Source organism: Dunckerocampus dactyliophorus, chromosome 10 (assembly GCF_027744805.1).
Source record: "Dunckerocampus dactyliophorus isolate RoL2022-P2 chromosome 10, RoL_Ddac_1.1, whole genome shotgun sequence".
Taxonomy (NCBI): Eukaryota; Metazoa; Chordata; class Actinopteri; order Syngnathiformes; family Syngnathidae; genus Dunckerocampus; species Dunckerocampus dactyliophorus.
This window is the reverse complement of record NC_072828.1, coordinates 13,628,459-13,654,933: the sequence shown is the minus strand read 5'-3', so window position 1 is coordinate 13,654,933 and position 26,475 is coordinate 13,628,459. Positions and strand designations below refer to the sequence as shown.

The following is a 26,475-nucleotide window of genomic DNA, read 5'->3' as shown; positions in this document are numbered from 1 at the left end:
CGACCGACTCTGTGTCTTGCTAACGCGTGATTGCCCATCCCCGCTGTCACTCACGGTGTTTTGCTCGTTGGCCAGCAGTTCGCCTTCATCTCACTCTCTGTAAGTTATTAACATTTTGGCCGTTTGTTATGCCTAGGTCACGTAAACTAAACTGATTTTAATATCAGACGTTTTATTTACATTAAAATTTGAATCTGTGTGCTTGGTGGGGAAAACCGAGCTGCCACTGTAAATGGTTCAGAACGCTTTCTTCTAACCTTCTATGAACTTGACTTGACATAATACATAGAAAACAACAGGCTAAATCTAGTTATCTGGGTTCATAAATACACAGGACTTGATGGAAAATGTCCTTTCTGCCAATAGATGGTAATCACATGAGGCGTGGATGTTGAGAGTGGTGTGGGAACTTTATCTCAGCAATGGGAAGGATGTACATTTTGGGACACATCATCAGTAGTGTACCTTTCAACACGAGACACCCTCATCAAAGGCGGTCAACTACAGCGTGATCAAGCCTGAGTCTGTGTCCCATGCCCAAACATGAGTAACGAGTGCCTGGAAAGTAGAGGGAGATGAGCTAGGCAGTAAGGTCCCGACCTGGGATCAACAAAAATGCGCCAACCACCGGGTTGTGCTCTAAAGCACAGGTGTCAAACTCAAGGCCCGGGGGCCAGATTTGGCCCACCATATCATTGTATGTGGCCCGCGAAAGCCTTGAAATAATGCATGTCAAAAGGACACTTATTTTAATATAATTTAAAAAAATATTTATATATATATATCAATATATATATATATTTTAATTTTGTTATTAATATAAATTTTGTCTTTACTTTTTTACGCTTTATTTTTCATTCTTTTACTTTTATACTATTGTAAAATTATATTTACACTATTGTATTTTTATATGTATGCTGTATGCTGTAATTTAATATTTTTTTTACTTAATATAAATATATATATTTAATATATTTAATATATTTAAAGTAAAAATTGTAATATTTAAAAATTGCTTTTACAATAATTAACATTTACCGTTATGTTTACTATAAATAATAAAATAATATATTAAAGTAAAAACAAAATATTACTAACAAAAAAACTTAAAAATATATATTTTTTAAATCAAAAAGACAATCTTTCTTGCTAAATGTATTTGTTGTCAATATTGACAATATTTTTGTTGTCAAATCTAATGTAAAATGACTATTTTTTTATTAGTTATTAACGAAAAATTAATGTCATAATTAATTAATAAATGTCTAAAATAGAATTATAAAAAGTGGCCCTCTGAGGATAACCATAACTGCGATGTGGCCCATGGTGAAAACGAGTTTGACGCCCCTGCTCTAAAGTATTGAAAAGCGATAAGCATACTGTACTGATTCATTGATCAGTTGCTTTTATGAAGCACTTAAGTGATGCTTTCATCAAAGGATGCAACATTGCACAAGCTTACAAGTCACATGTTGCAATATGTGTTTTGAGCATGTACATCTGCTATTTTTACACTTTGTAATCATTTCTACCTATAATGACACCCCCCAATCATGTCACCTGCAGAGTTCAAGTGTTTAAAGTGTCAACATGCTCCTATCTCAGTGCCATCCATCCATCCATCCATCTATCTTCTATCGCTTATCCAAGATTGGGTCGCGGGGGCAGCAGCCTAAGCAGGGAGGGCCAGATTCCCCGGGCTGCACTTTGGACACCCCTGGTCTAAATCATCATTATCATCACTGACTTATCATGAATTGAACTAATCACTCAGAGGAACAAATTAGTTTTAAGCTATATTGTGTGGGAGTCCCACACAATATACACTTTGTGAGTCTTGGCCACTGTCCTGTTTTTGACAACAACCAGCGTTATAAATCTACATAATTAGGACAAATACCTGTCTTTGTTCTTGGGGAACTTGAGAAATGACATATCTGATCTTTTGGACCGTCTATTCGTGCAATTAATGGCTGAGCAGTGTTCAGATGACATGTTTACAATGCAATGTTTCTCGATTCTGCTCACCATCATGGCTGCCAAAAACACGCAGGGCTTACTATGGAAGTGGATGCAAATGGGCAGTCCTGTGTAAGTCTAGTGTCCTTGGGCTCGACCATCTAAATTCACAAGGCTGGTCGCGGCTTGAGGAGGGACCTCCGAACTTATGCCCTTCATCAACCAAGTAGGCTACTGGCCTTGTCGGCTGCAGATTCTTAAATTGGACACAGCCTGAATGTGCAGTAAAAAGTAAAAAATAAAAAAAACACACACAGGAAAGAAAGGTTAAGAAAGCCCTTTATTAGCCCCCAAAGGAGTGTAAGTGAATTACTAGCCTTGTATACATTCAGTTGGAAAATTACACATGTTCCTAATTTGTGTCCTTTTAAACAATGGGTTTCTTTGAAGGGATAATACACAGATACAGTACATAAATGCTTAACGAAAGGTAGGCCCCTATGGGTGTACAGGGAAGAGGTGCTGATACTTCTGCTTGATGGACAGAGCGTGTTCTTTAGTGCACGGCATCACAGGGAGACGAGGGGGGCCGAGGTGCAGGCCGGATACCTCCATCATCAGCTGCTTGTTCACGCCCACATCGAATCCTACCGATGGGAAAAAACTAATCAGAAAACGGCCCAGAAAAGACTGTGTTTGTATTGAATTTGGTTAAAGCACACTCACCAACTTTTATGGCAAAGCTGATGAGCTCTTGCATCTTGAACTGCACGAAAACAAACAACATAAAATAGATTAAAACATTTGAAATGGATAAAAATGGGACAGAAATAAAATGTGTTAGCTACCTGAATGTTCCTTGCTTGTGCAAGGTTTCCATTGTCAAACTCAGACACCAGCTTGTTCATGTGACTTCCCAGATAGTTGTACGTGCTGCGGGCAGAGACATTAATACGTAAGTATGAATGACAACAAAAAATTGAAAAATAAATCGGATTTAAACTTTGTTTGCTCATCTGGTTGCTAGTGAGCAGGCTAGTTCCTGCTTCATGGTACATTATGTTACTTTGGATGTTTAAATGGATCTGCGCCAATACATAACATGTGCTTCATCAGTCCATGTACGACCCTATGAATTTTTAAGGAAATTGGCTAGGTGGTTTTTATGTAAACGTGCTCACTAACCAACTAACAATGTCACCCTGGCTACTTCCTGGTTCATGGAGGATGATAGTGGATGTTACGATGTGATGTTACTATAAAGCTGGCTGATGGACCTACACCAAAACTTTATGGGTTCTTCCTTGGTCCATGGGCCATTCCTCTGTCAAGTTTTGAGGAGATTGGCTTGGCCGTTCTTACATAATCCTCTTAACTAACCAGCTAACAATGTCACTCAGGCTACTTCCTGGTTCACTGAATGATGACTTAAGAGGTATACAAAAGTTTGGAGGAAATTAGCTTGGTCGTTTTTACGTAATCCTGCTAACAAACCAACTAACAAGGTCACTCAGGCTACTTCCTAGTTCACTGAGGGATGACATAACATGTTACGATGTGTGTTATTTTTGTAATCCAGCTACCAAACTAAAACAAAACCACCAACCTGCCGACTGCTCCGTGGGCACCCAACACGAGGGCTGCCAGCAGTTGCTAGAAAAGAGAAGTGTGTAAAGTGACATAACCGTGGAGGTCATAGGTCAAAGCACAGTATGTCCTCATGCAGCATGATCACCACACCTCATCCACGCCGTACAGGATTGACCAGTGGGGCTGAATGTGGCTGATGCACTGGCCAAAGTCCATCAGGTCACTTCCTGAGAACTTCACACCCCTGAAGGAGGGGATGAGTGTTTCGATTCCTTCCAGTAAGTCTCTCGCAGGTACTTACAGACAGGAATAAAAGGAATAAGTACAGCATGCTCTTGCCATGTTGGAAAGCAATTATTAATGGCACTGACCAGTAACACCAGTAAGAGCTGGAATATGGTAATAATAGAAGGGCACAGTGGGGGCGACTGAAGCCACTGCCTGGAGGTACGTCCTCAGTGCCTCTGAGATGACACTAGTATGTCATTCTTCTGTTTTGAACAACTTGAACGTGGAGATACATGTTTTTCCTCCCACCTTTTAAAGACATAACATACCTGCAGAGCGTGGTTTGAAGAAGGAGGGAGCAATGACAGCGATCCCATCCGCACTGATCTCTACTGCATGGCGAGCCTGGACAAATCATAACCAAGTGCAGTCATGCATGCAGTGCATTGTCAATAACTACAGCATAACTATAGTAAATCTTGTTTATATATGTATGTATTTATTTATTTTAATCGGGGGGTTTTCGAAGTGCTATACAATCGTCCCTCGCTACATCAGTTTTCATGTTGTGGTTTCACTCTCACGGTTTTTCAAAATATATATTAATAAATTGTGCTGCTGCGTGGTTGAATATGGCCTATTAGTACAAAATAGGCACAAAAAGTACCGTTTAAGCAAATTTTACTTGCGTAAATGGAGCATTTGCAAGGATAAAAATGGCTTATTGAACTAAAATACAAATGTAATGCTTTAAGAAGACGCATTCAAATTGTGATATGTAGTATTCGACACTGGCCACTTGGTTTCAGTATGTGAAAGATACAAGCTACAGCCTTATAACATCATAATCATAACAATAATAATATGATTATGATGTACTACTGTTGTGGCTGTAATCCAGCTAAAACTCAACTCTGAAGTCTTAAAAATGGCTTATTTTCTCTGATTATATCTACTATATTGTGTAATATGAGTGTAAAGGCGACTATATGGGTGTTATTTCATGTCCAGATGGCTCTAGTAATGTTCAAACCCATACTTAGAAGGTTGTAAACAGCTTTCTATGCTCTACCTACAAAAATATCGTATTCATAAAAGAAGGAATCCTACTTACTGGAAATTCACTGGAACCAGTTAACCGCGATCAACGAGGAGCTACTGTAAATTAAATAAACGTGATGCTAATTAAATAGATGTATATGAATTAATGTTATATAATTTTTTTAATTGTCCATTGATTAATAATTTAATTGTGAATTATAATCTTCAATAATTCTATTGAAACAATTGTTTATTTAATGACCAAGTTATACATTTCACAACATTTTTTTTTATCATTTACACAACAATTACAATTTAGATTTTTTTCGTTAGTAATTTTTTATTATATCTTTATTTATATTAATTTTATTAATGAGCTATGACAATTCTTCTCAAACTGTGCCACTAGTGGTACACAGGTTCCAAATACGCTTTTTTTTTTATACTATTTTATACTTTTCTTTTTTTTTTTAAGAAATATGTATGAAATTTAAACAAATTGAATCAAAATGTAATTTTACTTATTAACTCAACTCACAAGCCAGTTATCTGCAAGTAGTAGTCAAATATTCCAAGCTAAACGATGGTAAGCGATGGTCAGCAGAGGGAGAAAAAACTGTGTTACTCGCAGAGCTAAGTATTTTTGAGGTGGTACTTGGTGTTAAAAAGATTGAGAACAACTGCTGAAAGGATTTTGTGAATCTGGCAGGTGTTGCCTGAACATTATTAGTGTTAGTATTCTCGGTGTGTCTTAGGATAATCTACTATTAAATGATTTGATTCAGAGGGGTCTGATTCAACTATAAATCTAGCCATCAAATGCATGAAAATGTCGTGTGATCAAGACTGTACCATTCTGCCTACATGGGGGTGCCCACGGCTGATGCCGAGCACACATTTTTACACAGAAAGTCTTTGCTTTTGTTATACATAACCTATTTTGACACAGCTTCGTACATATCACACACGCACATCACTTAAAACAAGTAAGGTTATTTTGCCGACTTCATTTTATATCCCGACTGTTGATATTAATCCAAGAAATTAGACTGCTAACAGAGTTTCGGCAAGTTGTTGTTTTTCAAGCCAAGTTGTTCGTACTTTATGTGCACTTTGCTGATGTGTGATATGCCCACTTGCCGACAGTGACCGTGTCTTGCTTTCTGTGTCACTAAATAAATTAAGTTACTGTAGTTGAACACTTAGCACATATATTTGTTTATCTGAGCGTTTAAGCCTGTTTTTAGACAAAATCTAGCAAATCAGATTCAACTTTGAAAACCCTTTGTCGCAGACATCCCTGTCGTAATCTGCACTGTATCACTGCAAACAGGAACTCACCAGTTCTTGGGAATCTTTGAGACTCGTGCAGCCGACGTGCACGATCACCTGCTCCATTCTGTACATGAAAACATGCAGTAAGCAACACTACACTACAGACTTAAACTTATCTTAAACTTATCTGTTTTTATTTTATATTAACACATGAATGGCAGTTTTGCATTAGGGGCAAGTGTGCTCGCACCCCACTAACTTCTGGTTATGCTATTCTTTTGTTCCAATATGTACTGTTGTCAGTGTGGATTGGTACATACAGTACAGTAACTGCTGGAAGAAATATGGGAATTCTGTGTGATGACTTACTTGCCCTTGGCTTTCCGACACCAGTCCTCCGCCAGTAACTTCCTCTCTGCAACGCTGAGAGACATGCCCTCTCCTGTGGTGCCATTTACTGTGAACAAGCAGGGTCTTGTTACATTTTTTATAACATTAGTGGGGGAATTCAAGAACATATCTCAAAAAGCAACAACGAAAAGTGGCTTTTGGGAACAAAACATTATCCAGTGGTCAATGATGAACCTCGTCTACGACATTTCTTTGCCATCAGCAACAAGGTTCTCATGGAAACACCAACACAACTGTCTGAAACAAGGAAGTTTTAGGATAAGTGACATTTAGCAGGAATCACATTTGACCCACACAGATGAAAAAGCTGACTGGTCTTTTTTGGCTGCAACACTGTTTCTCAATGTTGACGGTTTACATTTTGTTACAGTGTCAGGAAGGCTGTAGGATGACAGTCAGCATCTTTGTAAGGAAGTTCAGATAAAGAGATTAGTTGAAGTCAAAACAATCAAATCATAGGAATAAACGTCAACAGACCCATACATAACATGATTATTGTCATTTGAATAATATTCTGGGTATAACAATTGCTGTTTACGGTATAATTGGTATTTTTGCTATTGCTATACTTGTTATTTTGTGTATATTAAATGCTTAATTGCATTCTGTATTTTCATGTGGGCTGCACGGTGGTCTAGTGGTTAGCACGTTGCCAACACAGTAACAGCTTGGAGATCGGGAAGACCTGGGTTTGATTCTCCCCTGGGCAATTCTGTGTGGAGTTTGCATGTTCTCCCCGTGTGCGCATGGGTTCTCTCCGGGTACTCTGGCTTCCTCCCACATTCCAAAAACATGCAGGTGAGGTTAATTGGCGACTCTAAATTGTCCATAGGTATGAATGTGAGTGTGAATGGTTGTTTGTCTATATGTGCCCTGCGATTGGCTGGCGACCAGTCCAGGGTGTACCCCACCTGTCGCCCGAAATCAGCTGGGATAGGCTCCAGCATGCCCCCGCAACCCTAATGAGGAAGAAGCGGTATAGAAAATGGATGGATGGATGTATTTTCATGTGACCCATCTGATACACTCCTGATCAAAATCTTAAGACCAGTTTAAAAATTGTTAGAATTTGCATTTTGCACATTTGGATGTTATGGATGGATGGCAAGGGACGTTTATAAAAATGGCCGTCAGTTCCAGACAGTTGATGCCCCTGGTGAAGCCAACTTCACCACTTGGAGTAATGTTCCCACTAGCCTCCTGGAAACACTCGCATCAAACATGCCCAAAGCAATTTTTGAAGTGATTAATAGGAACGGTGGAGCTACTCATTACTAAGTCCTACTGAGAACATTTTTTGTTCTGGTTTGGAGAGTTTTTTTGTTATTTTTTGAGTGATGTTCTTAAACTATTGATCAGCTGATAAACAGCATATTTCAGTTTAACTGTTGTTTTCAATAAATTACTTTTTCAAAATGCTTTTTGTCTCACTCCTTCTAGTTTTTGCATATTGTAGCTCTACTCAAAACCTCATTAAGATCCAAATGTGCAAAATCCAAATTCTAGCAATTTTTCAACTGGTCTTAAGAGTTTCAATCAGGAGTGTATCATTGTGGTTACATCTGTTGAACATCTTACACAAGCTGCACACGGCCAAAATACTAGTAAACGACTACACCGGTGTCAAGCGACAACATGGAAGTTAATAATACAAATATTAAATGTAACACACAATTTTGCTGGCCTGGACCGACTATTTAACGGTCTGTGCACCAGTAACATGCGATACTATGCCATTATTAAATGATTTTACTGTATTGATTGTTGAATTTTGATGACATCAGGCTCTGTCAGTCGACCAGCATTATTGATGCCTTGGACTCGCTGCGGTTGTTAAAAAATCCCCTCCCGCAGCTACGGTACCCTAGGTGAACATATTACAGTCTAGGGTGGTTCTACGTTGTTCAACAGATCTCTCATCAGGAAAACGGGTTATGTTAATAAGGTTAGCACATGCTGACTGAGGTGTGAACAAGGACAAAATATTGAAAGGAAGAACCCACTTGTAAAACTTACCAAATATGCTATTTACACCTTGCTTCTCTGTCAAGTAGTCAATATAAGGTCCAATCTCTGATAGGTTGACTTCACTGTTTTGGGGGAAACAAATACACCTCCATATTTGGCAACATGACACTACATACATTTTCCTCTCTTGCAGGTACAGGCAAAGTAAAAGGAGCACCTTTCTAAGCTCCAAAGATGTTTAACTTTCAAAAACATGCAGATGCTTGATTCTTCTGCCTTTTCCCTTTATTTGGCCATCTGTCTGTATCTGAACAGGCATTTTTCTATCTTGCAAGAGGAAATAACGTTTTACTTACTGTACTGTAAACATTGATATATGTACAACTAAACCGAAAATGTATAAAAGTTACGTACCCTTGCGAGGTGAATGGAGTGAATGTAGCCGCAACAAGCCCTGTCAATTTTTTCCCAACAGCTTGAGCCATAATAGCTTCCGTAAAAACTCGCCCCTTCCCCTGTGAGCGCAAGTCAATTTTACTTTCGGGGAAATCGAGTCCGGCTTTTAACCATGGTTTAACTTGGTGGCTTATTTTCTACTGGTTGGAGTCAGTCAGTCAGTAGGTTTGTGATGATCCGGTCACATGACGGCGTTACATACCAAGCGTCATGGGAAATGGAGTTTACGCAAGCGCGGTCATAACAAGGCAAACACACACTATACTAATAGTTGAGATAATATGCTGTTACTATTTTAAAAAATACATTGCCATTTTTCCACGTGTCCACTGTAAACGTAAAATGTTATGTTAAACATTCTCACGCCACTACAGAATGTTTTTGTTAATTTTAGGGCCTGATGAATAGTCATTTAAATCCCTTTTCAGTGCTGACACTCAATTTAGAGCAAATACTAACAGGACTTGCTGAATTGGTTCTTCTTTTTCCTCATAACAACTCAGAAAGGTTGTATTCCTATGTAGATAGGAGTGATATTTCGAACACACTAGAGCTGCATTTATTGCGTGAATACACATACTTGATTTTATTTATTTAACGTAACTCTTTTAGAGTTGCCTCAAACTGGACATAGGTATAACCTGGCTTTGTATTGACAGTTATCTTTTACAGTTGCCTCAAACTGGACATAGGTATACCCTGGCTTTGTATTGACAGTTACTTGTCTGGGTGTGTTCATATTTTAATTAAATGTGCTGCTCATAGTGTTCCACTGTCATTTTCTTGAAGGTTTACCATAACGATTTCCAACGAGTCTACCCGAGCGGACGCACCATTACCAGGAAGCGGATGTTGTTGACGGCTTCGTTTCAACTACTTCCGGTTTTAATGGCAGGCTAACCCCGAAAAAGCAGAAGACGGCTCGTTTGACCTCCTTTTTCATGTAATTTAATGGACAGACAGTGTTTTACGAACAATGGCTTCTCTTAGCCAATGGAGTTATTTTCAATCGTCTTATAGTTTTGTCGTGTCAGTGTGGAGAACAGCTCGGTGAGAGAGCATACCGGGTGGCTAGCTCGCTCATGAAACCATGGCAAGTGCTCGGCTCCTTCTCCCCAAAGATGACGAAACACATTTGTTAACAGTGCGGGATTATTAACCTAATTATTAGGCAATATGGATTTACAAGGACTGTTGGGTTATTTAATTTACTAAGAGGGGAGTGGGCCTTTCGGATGTTTGCTTAAGTTAACAGCATTTGTTTTTTAGTGATAAAGTTTAGAAAAGTTGCAAATGTTGCCAAGGGAAGGACACGTAAATTGACACACTCATGAATTCATTAATACATTAGCTTAACTGAATACATTTTGGGGGCCTATATAGTGTCAACGTGTCACATCCTGATTTCAGTAGATCCTGTTTGGGAAAAGTAAACAAACAGCCTAACTAACCAATGACATGTGATACATATTGCTATTCATTTTTTGACAGAAGATTGAGTGCAAGTGGCCTGGACTTCACTATGTAAACCTGCATTACCTTCCATTTGAGCATGATTTTAAAGGTGCCGTCTTGTTAGATTTGCGTTGAAGTGATAAGGGAGGGGTGCTTAGTATAGTTTAGGTATACTTTGCTCCACATCTGCCACAATGCCATCCGCACTTTTCGTCTTGGCACTGCTCGCAGCCTTATGTAGCCTGGGATGTGCCATGTCACGGGAGGAGAAACAAAAGTTGAGGTAAGTTTGAGAAAACTAAAACTATATAGTCACAACATCATTGATTGTTAGTAAAGATGTTGATGTGGGCTGTCTGTTCTCTCTTCTCAAAAGGGCTCAAGTAGTTGAGATGTTTGACCATGCATACCAAAATTACATGGTAAGTAATCTTTGTCATAACACATTTTGTAAATACAAATAATTTGTTCCAGAATCAAACTCTCACCATCAAAAGCCCCTTTATACTTCACTGGATAGGACAATGTTTTGAGTACGATTTTAACGTTCTTTATTACCATACAAGTGTAAAATGAAGCTAAGTGTTGCATTACAAAACGACTCACACTTTGATGATGCACAACAGAAGCAACAGACTTCATGCATGGCACTTCTGAGCATTTTTAGTACAAGTGTAAAAAGGAGTGAATGGCTACACCATGGGTCAGGAACCTTTTTGGCTAATAGAGACATGAAAGGCACATGCTGTATTTGAAAATGTATTTCCATGAGAGCCATGTCAACAACGAATACAACTAAATGCGTGAATTTTGAAGCAAGACCAACAATTTAAAAATATGATAAGTCTCTGAATTTATTGTTTTTATTAACATTGTGATACTGAAGCTATCCGATCCAATAATAAATAAAATACTTCTTACCATCAATGACACTTCTGGTGCTGCATGGTTTTGCAACGTACTCGGTATCTTTCTTTCTTTTCGCCATCTTTTTTATCAAAAGGGTAGGCTCTGCAGAATTAGCTATTTGATTAGGAGGGACGTTTACTTCTTGACATCTCAGTGACCCAGTTAGGCTACCGCATTATCCAATAATAATCAAGTTTTGGTGTCTGGCCCTTAAAATATCGAAAGGACAGCTGGCATTGGCTCTGGCTACCCACACTGGTGTAGAAAATAGATGGATGGATGGATTCAAATGTCTCATAAAGTTTTATATTTTGAGCGTTATTTTTAACACTGTGATTTCTGTAACGTTTTACTTTCTATCCCACACTGGGATGGCAGCTTTTGAATGATCCTGGGGTACTGTGTGATGTAGCAGAGGGCTGACTTCAGTTGTCTTAGCATCTCCTGCAGGAATGACACATATGCATGATTGATGAGCTACAACTAATAAGTCGTTGTAAATGCAATAATAATAGTAATAGTAGTATAGCAATAGTGTGCTGAAAACAAATATAGAGCAATGGTAAAAAAACAAAACATAGATGGGACGTTAGATTCCAAAAGTTGAATAAACTTCCATAATCTGGTGTGCTGTCCACATACGGCCATGTTGTGTACATCTTTTATTTAGCTCACTTAGACAATCATTGTCTAATCATGTATGAAATGCAGTAGATTGTAGTGAAGTTAGATATCGGTGTTAGCCGGCAAGTTATAACTCGCGACAACCAACAATTCAACATGGCGAATATTTACGTGTAGTAGCAAATGATTGAATATCTAATAAAACATGAGTGACGTTACTGTATGTAATGTGATTGTTCATTGTTCCAAGGACCATGCATATCCAGCCGATGAGCTGATGCCTCTAACATGCAGAGGAAGAGTGCGTGGACTGGAACCCAGTCGGGGCGATGTAGATGACGCGCTGGGAAAGTGAGTACTGTACTGCCTGTGTTATTCACATTTATCCTTCATTTTCATATATACTTTGTAACCAGTACGGACAGCATATTTACAGCAAGACTCAAAAACAACTAGAGAATGCCACCATCTTTAGTGTGAGCTGCTAGGGTAGCAGCATTGTGTCCTATTAGTACAAATGACATAAAGAGAGTGCAGAAAGAATGCATAGTTTTTACTGATGTCCCTTTAACAGTTGTTTGTCACCTCTAGGTTCTCTTTGACCCTCATAGACACTCTGGATACTCTTGTGGTGAGTTTTCTTTTACTGATAAGTGATAAAACTGCAGGAATAAAGAAAGATATTGCATTCGTTTCTTACTCCTTTTGGTTATGCGTGTAGTCAAGCCTTTTAATACCAAGTGTCTCTACCAGCTTTTGAACAAGACAACAGAGTTCGAGGCAGCAGTCAGGAGAGTCCTGTCAGACGTGAGGTTGGACAATGACATTGTGGTGTCTGTCTTTGAAACCAACATTCGTGTCCTCGGGTAAGACGGTACTTAAAAATGCTTTATCGAGAGGATGTGTGACATATTTGGTGTTCTGCTCTTCAGAGGTCTGTTGGGCGGCCACTCTATGGCTGTGATGCTGAAAGAAGAAGGTCAACACATGCAGTGGTACCGGGATGAGCTGCTGCACATGGCTAAAGACCTGGGCCTGCGTCTGCTGCCAGCCTTCAACACCAGCAGCGGCCTTCCTTACCCCAGGGTGAGAAACGCACACACTCGGTCTTGTGTGACGCTTGTGTTTGGTCTTTCTGAATAGAAATGTGAATTTTAAATGCATGCCTTCATGGTTATTTTGGACTGTTGCACTATTGCAGTATATGGGCATACTTTAATTCCTTTATATAGTGGCCAAGGCATTCATGTATTCAAATGCAGGGAGAACCAGCCGTCTATGAGAGGTATGACATTATTGGTAGAAGACCTTTATTGCCACAAAATGCATTTTTATGGTAATATTATATATGCCCTGGTGGTGTAATCATCCATGATGCTTATCCATCTTCCATCTTTTCCATATGACATAATGTAAATCCAATTATTTTGTTGTAGACACCCAAAAATGTTAAAGCTAACCAAGGTTCCGCTGTATCCGCTTCCTTCTTAAATATCTTAATTTATTATAGTAAATATTTAATATGATTCTGATTCTTAACAGGTGAACTTGAAATACGGCGTCAGGGGTCCTGAGACGAGGACGGGCACAGAGACGGACACCTGCACAGCATGCGCGGGGACCATCATCCTGGAGTTTGCTGCGTTAAGTCGCTTTACTGGGGATCCTGTATTTGAGGTTGGACTCTCATCAGCAACATTAACATTTATGATGTCAGAGCATTTTGACTCATTTAATTAGAATCACTGTCATCATATGCCAAAAATAAGTATTTGCTGTTTGTCACTACTACAAAATCACTGTTTATTATTTGGTGATTAATAATTGATTACTTGATTAAAACAAATTCATAATTCTTCTTTACTGCACAGGCCCATGCCCGGAGAGCCCTGGACTTTCTCTGGGAGAAGAGGCAGAGGAACAGCAATTTGGTGGGAACAACCATCAACATCCACTCAGGAGAGTGGGTTCGCAGGGGTGAGAGGAGTGTGGATTAGTGATGTGCGGGTCGCGAACGAATCAGCTCTCAGAGCCGGCTCTTTGAAATGAACGACAGGAGCCAGTTGGCGTCGTTAGGAGCCAATTCGTAGCCGATTAGTTTTTTCCCGTCTTAATGTTAGCATGCTAACATTAGCATATTAGCATTTTCAGCCATTTTTATTGGTAGACACATATACAAACACTTAGCACTGTCATGCTGGGTGTTAGCATGCTAACATTGGCATGTTAGCATTTTTAACAAGCCAAAATTAGCATACTAGCATTTTTTGCTATTTCCATGAGTACACACATATACTTGTATAAACACTTGGCACTCTCATCTAGGTGTTAGCATGCTAATGTTAGCTTGTTAGCATGCTACATTCTTCTACTACTACTACTACTACTACTCCATTCTACTACTCTTCTGTTTTCCAATTCTTTCTACACTCAACACATTTCTATACATTTCTACCTTTTTTCAACAAATTTAGACATTCATGCTTCATTCGAACGTTCATATATTTCAGCAGCATTTCAGTACAGCTTCAGCTCATCTTCCAAACTATTCCAACAGTCATTCTACATTTCAAAATTCAACCATTTCTACAGCATTTCAGTTGCGCTTCTGCATTTCAAATTGGCATTCACACGCAATTTCTACAAAGTTGAAATTGCTTCCTCTAGTTTTGTATAATCTGCAATTGTCTGGCGACCAGTCCAGGGTGTACCCCGCCTGTTGCCCGAAGTCAGCTGGGATAGGCTCCAGCATGCCCAAGTGACCCTAATTAGGAGAAGCGGTATAGAAAATGTATGGATGGATGGATAGTTTTGTATAATATTAAAATAATAATAATTTGATATAGTGTATTTTTTACATTGATATTTCATTTTACACAATACACATCATTTGGTAATAAATTAAGACAGCAAAAACATCTGAGGAGCCACATGGGAGCCGAAAAAGCCATCTCTTTTTAGTGAGCCGAGCCAAAAGAACCGGCTTTGTAAAAACAGCCGAAATGTCAACCACTAGTGTGGATGTGATGAGAAGGCAGCTGGAAAGGACAAGGAACAAGGTTGATGGGAATATAATAATAATATACAAACTCTGTTGTCAAGGGAATATTTTTACATTGGAGGAGTCAACATTGATTTGTGTTATGATTCATGTATGCTGTGTTTCCAGATAGTGGAGTTGGAGCAGGAATTGACTCGTACTATGAATACCTACTGAAGGCCTACGTTCTCCTGGGAGATGACCAGTTTCTGCATCGCTTCAATATTGTGAGCACACATACACACACACTTGCTGAAGTAGATAAGTTACTGGATAATTCAGTATAATGCATGCTATAGATGTGTTCTAGTTCAAATGTTCAGATGCTCAACTTTGTGGGTGTCTATTAAAGCATTCATTATTGGACTGTGTTCTTCACACTCAGCACTATGCATCCATAATGAAGTACATTAGCCAGCCTCCGCTGCTGCTGGATGTCCACATCCACAAACCTCTGCTTCCAGCTCGGACCTGGATGGACTCTCTGCTGGCTTTCTTTCCTGGCCTCCAGGTCAAATTAGGTCATTTGATTGGAATGTTTTTTTTAATGCTATTTCATTCAGTGTTGCTACTCTTGTCACCATAGGTGTTGAAGGGGGACATCCGTCCAGCCATTGAGACTCATGAAATGTTGTATCAAGTTACCAAGAAACACAACTTCCTTCCAGAGGTAATCAGATGTTGTTCTACTTTCTTGAACACACAGAATCATGTTCAAATACAATTTAACTTAAGGGATAGGTAAGACTATTTGTGACACATGTAAATGTCACCTGTTATGTAGCTTCCAGTGCTGTAGTTGTCCATAGATCCTTTCACTCTACCTCGTGTGTCCCCTAGGCTTTCACTACAGATTTCAGGGTACACTGGGCCCAGCATCCTCTAAGGCCAGAATTTGCAGAGAGCACCTATTTCCTTTACAAGGTAACTAATCTATATAACAGTGCAGGTCAACTGCTGTTTTTTGCAGGTACACAAAAATGTTATATGCATTAAACTTATTGAAGACCAGAAAAGTAGTAATTATTCATCATAAAACATTCTTTATATAAAATAATCACTCTGCCATTGTAATGATTGCCATTGTCTTCTCACTCTAGGCAACAGGTGACTCGTACTACCTGGAAGCAGGTCGCACCATCCTGGACAACCTTAACCGCTTTGCTCGCGTTCCCTGTGGCTTTGCTGCTATGAAGGACGTGCGCACCGGTAGCCATGAAGACCGGTGAGAATAGAATAGATGAGGGGTGTCCAAACTTTTTCCACCAAGGGCCACATACAGAAAAATTTAAGGCTGCGGGAGCCATTTTGGTACATTTAGTGCGTTAACGATGCTAAAACCAATGGAGTCCAATGGAGTTCAATATATAGTGATGGAAAAAATGATTAGACCACCCTTGTTTCTTCAGTTTATTGATCCATTTTAATGCTTGGTACAACTAAAGGTACATTTGCTTGGACAAATATAAGGATGATATCAAATATGGCTCATCAGAGTTGAATTTAAGAGCTGATATCTAGCAGTTGCCATGGTTTTCTTGATAATAGCCAAAATCACTTAAGTTCTTACATGAATAGCTATAGCATTGTACTGCCAAAAAATGGAACCCTTATGAGCTATTTTTGTTGTCATTGTTCTATTAAAATGAACAAGAAACTGAAGAAACAAGTGTGGTCTAATAATGTTTTCCCTGACTGTATGCTAAGCTATTGGTGCAAAACATCTACCTCTCAGTTTTGCGCTATACAGTAGGTGACAAAGCATGTTAAAAATTATCGTAAATTATTTATTTTTACAATATGCCCAAGGCCAATAAAAACACAAGCTGCGGCCTGAAAATGGCCTGCACTTTGGACACTGGAATAGATGGAAAAATCTGAGATGACACTAATTAATAGTTGTGAAATATTAGAACATTGTTGCTAAATTCAATAACAATAATATTTTCTCCTTAGTATGGACTCTTTCTTCCTTGCCGAGATGTTTAAGTACCTTTTCCTGCTCTTTGCCGATGGGGTGGACCTACCCTTTGATGTGGAGGACTACGTCTTTACGACCGAGGCACATCTCTTGCCTCTGTCACTCTCCAGGGCTCCTCGCTCTTCCTCTTTAGTTCCCTCAAATAGAACGGTAATTGTGCCACCATCGCATCCGCATCAAAACAGACATGTTCTAATAGAACATTCTATGTGCTCAAGATACCTCAATCATCAGAAGAGCTGGATGATTCAAACTTTGACTGGACCTGCCCCAACACACGTCTCTTGTTCCCTGACCCCGCCTTTCCCCGTAATCTGAGGGAACCGATTCGTAGCGTGGTGGACAAGAGTTGCCCGCGTCCTGCTCCTCACAGGTAATGCTTGCCTGCGTGCTTGATAATACTGCATTTGTTTTGTGTATCACCATGAAAGATCCCTATCTTGTTTCTTCCTCCATCCAGGGAGCCCGGCATGGGAACCCCTCCTCTGAGAGCGCAGGACTTCATGGCGAACAACCCAGAGCATCTGGAGCTGCTGAGAAGGATGGGTGTCAGCCTGATCCATCTGAAAGATGGCAGGGTGCAGCTGGTGCAGCATGCTACGCAGGTACACAAGGAAATTACCACATGCTCTAATTTGCGGCTTTAAAAAATGTGTTGCCATATTTCGAGTCAGTTGTTACTGAGCGAGCGATAAGCCGATACAACCAGATATCCAGTTTGATAATAGACGGCTGTGTCGGTAGTAGCATCCTGGTTTGATAAGAATCATCCATAAATCCTGATTAATCGACAGGAGAGACATGCACCGGGTTTCGCGAGACAAGCAATCGACCAGCGATACGATTTTCATGCTTGCTCTATAGCTACCATGACTGAAGAGGAGAATAGATGTAAATAGTAGCAGGGCTATCACTAGCTAGTCACCGCAAAAGATTTTTTAACACATCAGCAAAAAAAAAGTGTCAAGTTTGGAACGTCTTTGGATTTTACAAGAAGGACGGAAAACTCACCAAAGCCACGGCATTTGTCATCTATGTAGAGCAGCTCTGAATTATATAGCACAACAAATCTTGACAAATTAGACCAACAGAGTATGGCACCCTTTTGCAGTGTTGAAAACACACTTTGGCACAATTACTATTGTTATGACATTATGGGAGTATGGGATTGTTTGCTTTTCCAACCTAACAGAGCATCAGGGACACTAGAATTGAATAGGACTGTCAACTCGGCATCCACTTCTGTAGTTTCCCTGCGGGTTTGGCCGCCATGATGATGAGCAGAATCCAGAAACATTGCATTGTGAACATGTCCTCTGCACACTTCTCAGCCAATAATTGCTCTAATAGATGGCACAACTGACCAGATTGGTCAGTTAATTACCCATGTAGTATAAGTATTATTATTTTGTATGCTGATTGTTAAGCATTGGTGGCACTGTAAGGAAGGACAAAATTCAAATAAAGAAGAAAGAAGTTTATTTCATACTGCTGCTCAGGTTTTTATTGACATTTATTTTATAATATTATGCATATTTACACATTTATATATATACCGTAAAATCCGTTGTGTAAGCCACTACTTTTTTCTTAAACTTTGGCTTGTACAGCGGTGCGGTTAATCTATGGCTAAATTATAATCTTGTGACATCTTTTTTTGCTTCAGAACAACTACTATTTGTTTAAATACTGTGCCGCTCGCGAGTCAGTGAGGAAACGGTAGTTCTTTCTTTTTCGCAGGTTGGCAGGTTTTTTTAAGTGCAATTTTGCATATATTTTTTTAACAGCATATGAACGCACATTGTGTTCTGTGTCTTTGTGGTGTATTAGAGCAGTCTGTCGGTGCCCTGTTGTATGTCTCTGTTATTGTATTTACTACTGCTCCCAGTAGAGGGTGTTATATATTCATGTTGAAGACGTGTGCAGCTCCACCTCTCTCAGTGTGTTTACGTGCCTGTACTAGCATATTAGGAACCCACAGTAGACAATAGCTGGCTAAATATAGAGCCACAACAGTCCTTATTGGCTAAGGAGAACCCACCCATCGTGGTCTGCGTCCTGACTGGGTGTACACCACTGTCAGTCAATCTCCTTTGTGTTGTCGCTAGCAAACTAGCTAACCGCATGAGCTGCTTGTTAAGCACCAATAAACAATAGAAAAGAAGAAGCAGCTAACTGGCTAAATGAAACTTTGTTTCAAGGAGTAGGACGAGGAGGAGGACAACAGGAGCAATAACAAGGATACAAAAACGCTATAGCCTAACGGCGCCAGGACGAAGCACAGTCAGAGGAGTGAATACGCATGAGTCACTTAACAATTTACTGTGTCCATCCAAGTAGCTTGATCATTAAAATTGTAATGAAATTTGATCCTTGAGAGTGTTTAAAATGTGAGAAAATGTTAATTCCTGTCTGAGAAAAGTGTATTATGAGGGGTTTTACAGCCTTAAAACATATGTAATAACTATAAACAAATAAAGTTGGCTACTTTGCAGAATTCACTTATTGTGGGATATTTTGGGAACCTATCCTCCGCTATAAACGAAGGGAACACAGTATCTCGATGCGTATTGAATCGTCTATCACAAAGAGATTTACAACCGTAGTCGTTACTAATGAAGAGAATGGCTCATTGGTGATGTCTTGCGATTGTGTGGGTTTGCATAGGGGCAAGAAATTGTATAAACTTTTTTTCTGTTTTACTTTGAAATCTTACTGCAGCAAACCTGTATTTATCTCTCCTTGATCTCTTTCAAGACCCTAGTTGGGCCTGAATTGATTGCGCCCTCTGTTGGTTGCTGCCAAGCAGTGCAGTCCATCAAACTGCCATTGCTTTAGCCAGTGATGCCCTCCCACTGTGTGGTACCTTAGTGTCTATCCAATTTCATTTAATTGGTCAGAAAATTATTTATTTTCCACAAATAATGTTTGTGTTCAACTAAACAGGTACAGATTTCACACTGAGTAAGTAAATTTGTGAGTAAATTGAGACAAGATCATCATTTGACTATATATATACTTTTTCTGACATTTGTTTGGTGGTGTGCTGTGAGGAATTTTAATGTAAATTATGTGCCTTGGCGCAATACAAGGTTGGGAATACTGGCTTAAGCAACCAAACATTTTAACTTGGTCAATACAAACCTTAAATTGATTAAGAATGTACTGTACCTTGTCAGATTTGTGATGTAGTCTCAGTCAAACGTTTGGAGACACCTTCTTATTCAATAGTGTGGGGAAGTGTCTCCAAACTTGTCCTGTATCCACAATAGCCATTCACTCAACAATGATAACTATCAATCTTTTTCCCATCCTGGATGAGTAACTTTTTCACTTCCCTGCTTCCTTCCCTTGCAGGCAGTGAGCCCCATAGCAGCAGAGGATGGCATACGCTTCATGCAGGAGATGATGGAGCTTTCCAGCCAGCAGCAAAAAGAGCAGCTGCCACCCCGAGCCATTCAGATTGTCTCGCATCCCTTCTTTGGCAGGGTGGTGCTGACCGCCGGCCCAGCACAGTTTGGCACAGATTTGTCCAAAAGCACAACAGGGGTGAGCATTCTTGACAAGCCTTCTCACTGAAATCAATATACTGTATACATCTGTTCCTACTATAATATTAATCCTTCCAACATGTAGGTTCGTGGCTTTGTGACGGTTGCCGAGCCTTACACCGGCTGCAGTGAGATTACCAATGCCGAGTACATGCAGGGCCACATCGCTTTGCTCCAGAGGGGCCAGTGTATGTTTGCGGAGAAGGCCCGCCACATCCAGAAGGCCGGTGCCATCGGAGGCATTGTCATCGGTGAGTGTGCGAGCGAGCTGCTTGACTACACAAAGGAGGATGAAGAACCTGTTGATTAGGTTAACGGTGCGTAAATAAGATTACTTCGAAGACAGCCAGTCGGGTAAGTCAATTGAGTTTTGTCTGTGCCATGTAATTATCTTCCATAACAACCACCTTCATTGTTGTCGTCCATTATTGTATGAGAAATGTACTCTGACGTATAAATTAATCACAATTTTTTTCTGCCTTGTATTAAGAAAAACCTGCCCGAAACCAAAATACAATTAAAGATGGGACCTTTAAATGTATTTTAATGTACATTTAAAGGTGGGACCTTTAAATGTATTTTTATACTTTTTTTCAACAATTTAAGTAAATCTCAGAGGCCTCACAATAGTGTATTGGAAGTGTGTTTAAGCTTAAATTAGCTTTCATGCTGACGAGCTGTGTTTGTCGACACCTGCCTCCGACAGTGTGTGTGTCTCCAAGAAGCGCTATTGTGGGCTCTTTCCACTTTTTACATATACATGTACACTGTAACTCTGCACTTGTCCAACGTAATAGATGCCATATATCACATACAACAACATAACGTTACAGAGTGAGACGAGGGCACACAGACGTGAACAACTCACTCACATTTTAACGGCAACCTTATGCCAGATTAGCCTTTTCGCTGAAGAAAAACTTACAGGTCCCTCGTCTGTAGCTGACTGAGCTCAAGGGTTTATTTTTAAGATGTGTAGCGAAGCCTGTTGTTTTTATTTATTTATTTTTACAAGGCTGTCATTTGTGAAAGGAAGGGCGTATACACGGAGCACGCTCATCTTAGCTAGGGGCAGTTCAGAGGCGGTATTATATCCATGAGGAAGGATGTTTTTCATGATGTCATGAAAACCTGCAACTGTTTGAACGCCTCTTTTATCAAAAGTGGAGCAAACAAGTGAGGGAGATGATAGATTTTTCTCACAATTGGTGCCAATAAACAAACCCTACGGACATAAGTCACTTTTGCATCGTCGCGTACCTAATAGGCATTTGTGGGTTGCTGTGGCAATGACAAATGCTCTTATCCTCCTTATTACAAGTCAGTGTGCTGTCAATTAGATACTAATGGTTAAATCCGACATATTGTTGCTTTAAATGACCAAAGTGATATTACGTGCAGTGTTTCCAAGGTAATATGGATTAATAATTAATGAATTATATGAAATGCGCTTTGAATTGTGTCCCTGTCTCCTAGACGACAATGAGGGAAGCAGCAGCGACACAGCCCCTCTATTCCAGATGGCCGGCGACGGCCGCAGCACGGAGGACATCACCCTGCCCCTCCTCTTCCTCTTCCACAAGGAGGGCAATATCCTCCAGGAGGCGCTGAAGGAATATCGAGAGGTGGAGGTCCTGCTGAGCGACAAAGCCCGGGACAGAGGTGTGCCACTCCCTTTCATATTCCTCTGCTCTTGCTCGTTTGCGTCTTCTGGTTCTCACTGTTCATCGTCTTCATCATGAATTAAAGATGAGGTGGAGCAATTGTCAGTGACTCACTCTCCAAGCCCCACCAGCTTTGGTTACGTCATGGTGGCAGTTTATCAATATTACACCAACGCGCTTTCTCTCCTCTGCCTCATTATTTTCCTTTCTCCTTTCTCTTTCCTCCCTTCTCATCTTGTGGACAAACAGCAGCCATATTCAAAGGTAAAGCTCTTCCTGGAAGCCTGTTTGAGGGCAGTGAGTATTCTTCCTCTTCATCCACATGCACCTCCCTCCTTAAGACTGCGACTTCCTGGCCGCTAATTGTGTCATTTGTGATATTCCCTTCTGACTCATTCATGCCTCATGTTGGTTTCTCACCAATCTGTAGTTCATATGTTGCAAGTCAGGACTATTATAATGTTTATATAGCTGCATTATTCCTGAGGTACTCAAAATTAATTCATAGGCCCCTTTTCTACTGAGCGATACCTTCACGGTTCTGTATTTCCACTGGCAGAAGTAGTATTGTATACTTACACCATAGTCTCCACTTTGCTGCGCCACGCCATTTTCTTACTGCTTCCAGTGTACTTCGCAGTAAAATTCACTTCTTTGTAACTTTAGAGGATAGTCGTCCCTCGTTTAGCGCGGTTAATTGGTTCCAGACCCGACTGCAATAAGTGAATTTCCGCGAAATAGGATTCAATGTTAAAAATTGGAAGTCAGAGCATAGAAGACCTGTTTATGGCTTTCTAAATACGGTCACCACTTTAAGCATTAGCATAATACAGACCGAACTAGCTAGCCTCCAATTTATTTACTCTAAACTTAAGAAAGGGTTTCAAAAAATGTACCACTTCCATGCAGAGTGGGAGGAGAATTTACGTCTCTTCAATGTAACATTACTGACACTTAGTGACCAGAATACTACATATAACTTGTCTTTCAATATTTTTTTTACTAATAATAGGTCATAGTCAACCACCAAACAGCAATAATTTATTTATTAATGAATTTTTGAAAAAACGCAATAGAGTAAGGCAGCGATGTTTGAAAAGTGGCGAGGGACGACTATACACTGCTATAAATGGAATAAACATGCATGTTAATGTTGGTGGTTTGCTGCAGTGGCCCTCAGTCTCCTCTTGAATAAAATTGGTCCCTTACAAACAGCGACATGTTAAAAAGTAACCACAGGAGACCATCATTCTTCTCTGTTGCTGTTGTTTGTTAGCATGTATCGTTCTGATTAATGCGTTCAATGCGGTACAAGCAGTACTAGCACATTCTAGTAGAGCCGAGCTGGTACTGTACTTGTCCAAAAATAGTACTTATATGTTTGTTCAATTTGATGACATTTTATTTGTCATTCAAAAGACAAGTTAATAGTTTGATTTGAGCTGAACTTATGACCTCATAGAATCGGTCAGCTCAAACATGCCTTCCAGGATACACTGTTGTCACCTACAGCCATGTCTTTCTAGTGATGTGTATTTATAGAAACAACATTTCAATTGAATAATAATTTCCATCTCTGCCAAATTCCTAGCTATTTTTTGCCAGTTTTTTTCTCCTCCCATTTGGTTGTGTAACAAAATGAGAGATTTCATCCTGTGAGTCACCACAGGCATCATGCTGCTATAGCTGGCAGCCTCTTTGTCAACACCGCTCTATTTTTCGACCAAGAGGAGGAAACATTGCACTAGTGTACAGCACGTCTCTCCACCCACCACCGCTTGCTTTCTTTTCAGGTGCAGACGTCGTTCATGAGGCAGAGGAGGACTGCCAAATGGAGGCCACGACTCCCACTTCTTTCGCACCCATTGGCCAATCGCAGTCGAGCACGGCAGAGTCGGACGGATCAAAGGTGATTTCATCAAAGGAAGATCCAGACACAAGTCCAGCAGAGGATGTCAATCCTACGACATCCGCTGAACGGGTAACAGAGGACTCTGAAAAGAAAGTGGAGCCTGAAAATGACGCAGACTCCAACAGCCAATCGGTGGACGAACTGCTAGCCGATTGGCACGAGGACCTGGAGGCGTTTCGGCAGATGGAGAAAGACGAGCTTTGACATCACCCGTAGTCCAACATGAACATTTAGTGGTTGTGACCATAATCTTTATCTTCCTCTCTTGCTGTGTGCGGGCGGCATGCAGTGCCAAGGCTGGCCACGCAAATGCATTAGCGGACCATAGTGGAGTCCTCTTAAGCCTGGTTGATGACAGATGAGACACCAGGATTCTTACCTCATTTTGTCAGACATTTCTTTTTAACACTTGTTAACTAATTGTTATCAAGAAGCAGCTTTTGTGCATCTTCCACTGATATCTACTGAGTAATTATGGAAACTGGCCGAAAAATCCCCCACTGGTAACAAAAGTGGAAAAACCAGCACCAATTCCTGGCGCAACATTTTTTTGTGCTTAATCCTCTTAATTTAGTGCAAATTATTACCTCCACTGTCTTCTATGCATTTCTGAGACTTCTTTTAATGTAAAATTACTGTCAGACCAACATGGTCTACCAATCTTATTTAATTATTTTCCCAGGCCGAGTTGTTAGCATGTTGGCCACACAGTCAGGAGATCGGGAAGATCTGGGTTCGAATCTATGTTGGGCATCTCTGTGTGGAGTTTGCATGTTGTCCCCGTGCGTGGGTTTTCTCCGGGTACTCCGGTTTCCTCCCACATTCCAAAAACATGCGTGTTAGGTTAATTGGAGACGCCTGAAATTGTCCATAGGTATGAATGTGAGTGTGAATGGTTGTTTGTCTAAATGTGCCCTGCGATTGGCTGGCAACCATGCCTCTCACCTGAAGTCAGGTGGGATAGGCTCCAGCACAACTGCGACCCTAGTGAGGATAGGCGGCATAGAAGATGATGATGATGATGATTATAAATTCAAGGGTGTGGTTCTAATACAACTTTGCAAGTCTTCTTTGTGGCAGACTTTAAACCAAACATACAGTACGTCACCTGACAATATAAATATGTATTTGTCGATATTTATTGACTGAAATAATACAAAAACCGTTTGCTCAGGTGTCCGGCCAAGTTGTCCCATACGTGCTGTACATGCCCCTCCCAGCAGCGTGCCATGCCTGTGTTGGCCACAGGGGGGTGCTAAAGGATCTGTCGTTCAAACAAACAGGAGCAGAATTAATGATGAATTATCGCGATTAAATTAATAAAAGTTGGGAAGTGAATTGTGAAGACTGTCATTGATCTGTTTGAGCAATGGTAATGTGTGTAGATGTTGAGTGAGGTGATTAATACAACACAAGGGTTTTCGTTTGCAATTGTTAGTATGTTTAGGTATATGTTTTCGATAGATAACATTTTGAGCCATATTGTGTTTGAGAAAATAGCTATTTGTTTCAATGGCCGCTTTCTGTAGGTGTACCAAAACTTTTTTTCATACAGCCTAGTCTGCTATTTTATCATAGTCTATCATCCGATGACTAGATTGATACCTGTAGAAAGATGCAATCAAATTAAAATAATAATTATTATAATAATATAATTATGTTAATTCATAGATTTTCACATTTTATTTCTACTACTTAAACTCTTAAACCCCCAAAGAAAATAGCTAGATATTACGTATTTTTTTAATATATTTTTGTTTTATAGTTTTTCATTATCATTACATTAGATCTTTTTTTATTACTTTTAAAAAATAATTAAATGTACTGTATTTAGATTTTAAGAATATATACAGTATAGCTATGATTGATAAACCCCATGGACAGATAGACATAATTCATAAATCCCTTCAAGGAAATTTATTTATTCATTTTTATATGTTTCCCATTCTAATGCGATTTTATTCATCCATTTATTTTTATCTGACATTTTTAAAAGTCTTTGTATATCTTAGATTTCATAAATTAAATATATTTTTTTATATTTTGTATTTATTTCATTTATTGATGTATGCTGTCATTTACTGTATATTTTCATGTAGATTTTAATCTTTGTATATGTTTTCTTTTGAATGTTTTGATTATGAATAGAATTTTAATTAATTTTTTTATGTTGAGGTTTGAATGTTGCTCCAGGGCTCCAGAGCACACGAATTCGGCTCTGCTGATTACTGAATTAGCTGTACATGACATTTAAAAGAAGAACATTTTTAATTATTTGTCTTTTTAAACATTTTATTATAATTTAGTAAAGGATGGAAAGGTCCTTCAAGGTAAATAAGGAGAATAGAAAGTGACCAGCATCACGTTAATGATTTACGCTGTATACATTATAAATACACGACCTTTAAAGG

General features: G+C 39.6%; 2 protein-coding genes across 5 annotated transcripts; one reads left to right on the top strand and one right to left on the bottom strand.

Annotated features, from left to right (window-relative positions):
- The first annotated feature begins 8 nt into the window (after nucleotides 1-8).
- Nucleotides 9-25,962, top strand: edem3 (ER degradation enhancer, mannosidase alpha-like 3). Of its 3 annotated transcripts, none has more exons than XM_054790168.1 (22): nucleotides 9-99; nucleotides 9,718-10,666; nucleotides 10,760-10,805; nucleotides 12,167-12,267; nucleotides 12,508-12,547; nucleotides 12,670-12,782; nucleotides 12,849-13,002; nucleotides 13,459-13,593; nucleotides 13,788-13,893; nucleotides 15,086-15,183; nucleotides 15,342-15,467; nucleotides 15,543-15,626; nucleotides 15,797-15,880; nucleotides 16,057-16,181; nucleotides 16,913-17,087; nucleotides 17,156-17,310; nucleotides 17,398-17,542; nucleotides 20,295-20,486; nucleotides 20,574-20,739; nucleotides 21,965-22,150; nucleotides 22,402-22,416; nucleotides 23,946-25,962. In XM_054790168.1, exons 2-22 carry the CDS (start codon nucleotides 10,578-10,580, stop codon nucleotides 24,266-24,268), a joined length of 2,658 nt encoding a protein of 885 aa, XP_054646143.1. In that variant the 5' UTR covers nucleotides 9-99; nucleotides 9,718-10,577; the 3' UTR covers nucleotides 24,269-25,962. The 3 variants fall into 3 exon arrangements, with proteins under 3 accessions (XP_054646143.1, XP_054646142.1, XP_054646144.1); XM_054790167.1 differs by having other exon boundaries at nucleotides 22,402-22,449; XM_054790169.1 differs by lacking the exon at nucleotides 22,402-22,416 and having other exon boundaries at nucleotides 23,946-25,960.
- On the bottom strand, nucleotides 2,281-9,128 carry npl (N-acetylneuraminate pyruvate lyase (dihydrodipicolinate synthase)). 2 transcript variants are annotated; one of them, XM_054790170.1, is made up of 11 exons: nucleotides 8,887-9,128; nucleotides 8,521-8,594; nucleotides 6,463-6,550; nucleotides 6,160-6,217; nucleotides 4,107-4,182; nucleotides 3,921-4,013; nucleotides 3,700-3,845; nucleotides 3,566-3,612; nucleotides 2,808-2,892; nucleotides 2,686-2,725; nucleotides 2,281-2,606 (listed from the first exon to the last, which is right to left on the bottom strand). In XM_054790170.1, exons 1-11 carry the CDS (start codon nucleotides 8,955-8,957, stop codon nucleotides 2,458-2,460), a joined length of 927 nt encoding a protein of 308 aa, XP_054646145.1. In that variant the 5' UTR covers nucleotides 8,958-9,128; the 3' UTR covers nucleotides 2,281-2,457. The 2 variants fall into 2 exon arrangements, with proteins under 2 accessions (XP_054646145.1, XP_054646146.1); XM_054790171.1 differs by lacking the exon at nucleotides 3,921-4,013 and having other exon boundaries at nucleotides 8,887-9,127.
- Nucleotides 25,963-26,475: the final 513 nt, after the last annotated feature.

What these genes read in the sequence shown, in the direction of transcription:
- npl (XM_054790170.1), bottom strand. Translation starts at nt 8,957, where the DNA reads ATGGCTCAAGCTGTTGGGAAAAAATTGACAGGGCTTGTTGCGGCTACA. An exon ending in AGGTGTAAATAGCATATTTG is followed by an intron (nt 6,551 to 8,520) that starts GTAAGTTTTACA and finishes GCTTGTTCACAG; the next exon opens with TAAATGGCACCACAGGAGAG. An exon ending in AGCTCTTACTGGTGTTACTG is followed by an intron (nt 3,846 to 3,920) that starts GTCAGTGCCATT and finishes CCTGTCTGTAAG; the next exon opens with TACCTGCGAGAGACTTACTG.
- edem3 (XM_054790167.1), top strand. Translation starts at nt 10,578, where the DNA reads ATGCCATCCGCACTTTTCGTCTTGGCACTGCTCGCAGCCTTATGTAGC. An exon ending in TAGTTCCCTCAAATAGAACG is followed by an intron (nt 17,088 to 17,155) that starts GTAATTGTGCCA and finishes TATGTGCTCAAG; the next exon opens with ATACCTCAATCATCAGAAGA. An exon ending in CGACAAAGCCCGGGACAGAG is followed by an intron (nt 22,151 to 22,401) that starts GTGTGCCACTCC and finishes GTGGACAAACAG; the next exon opens with CAGCCATATTCAAAGGTAAA.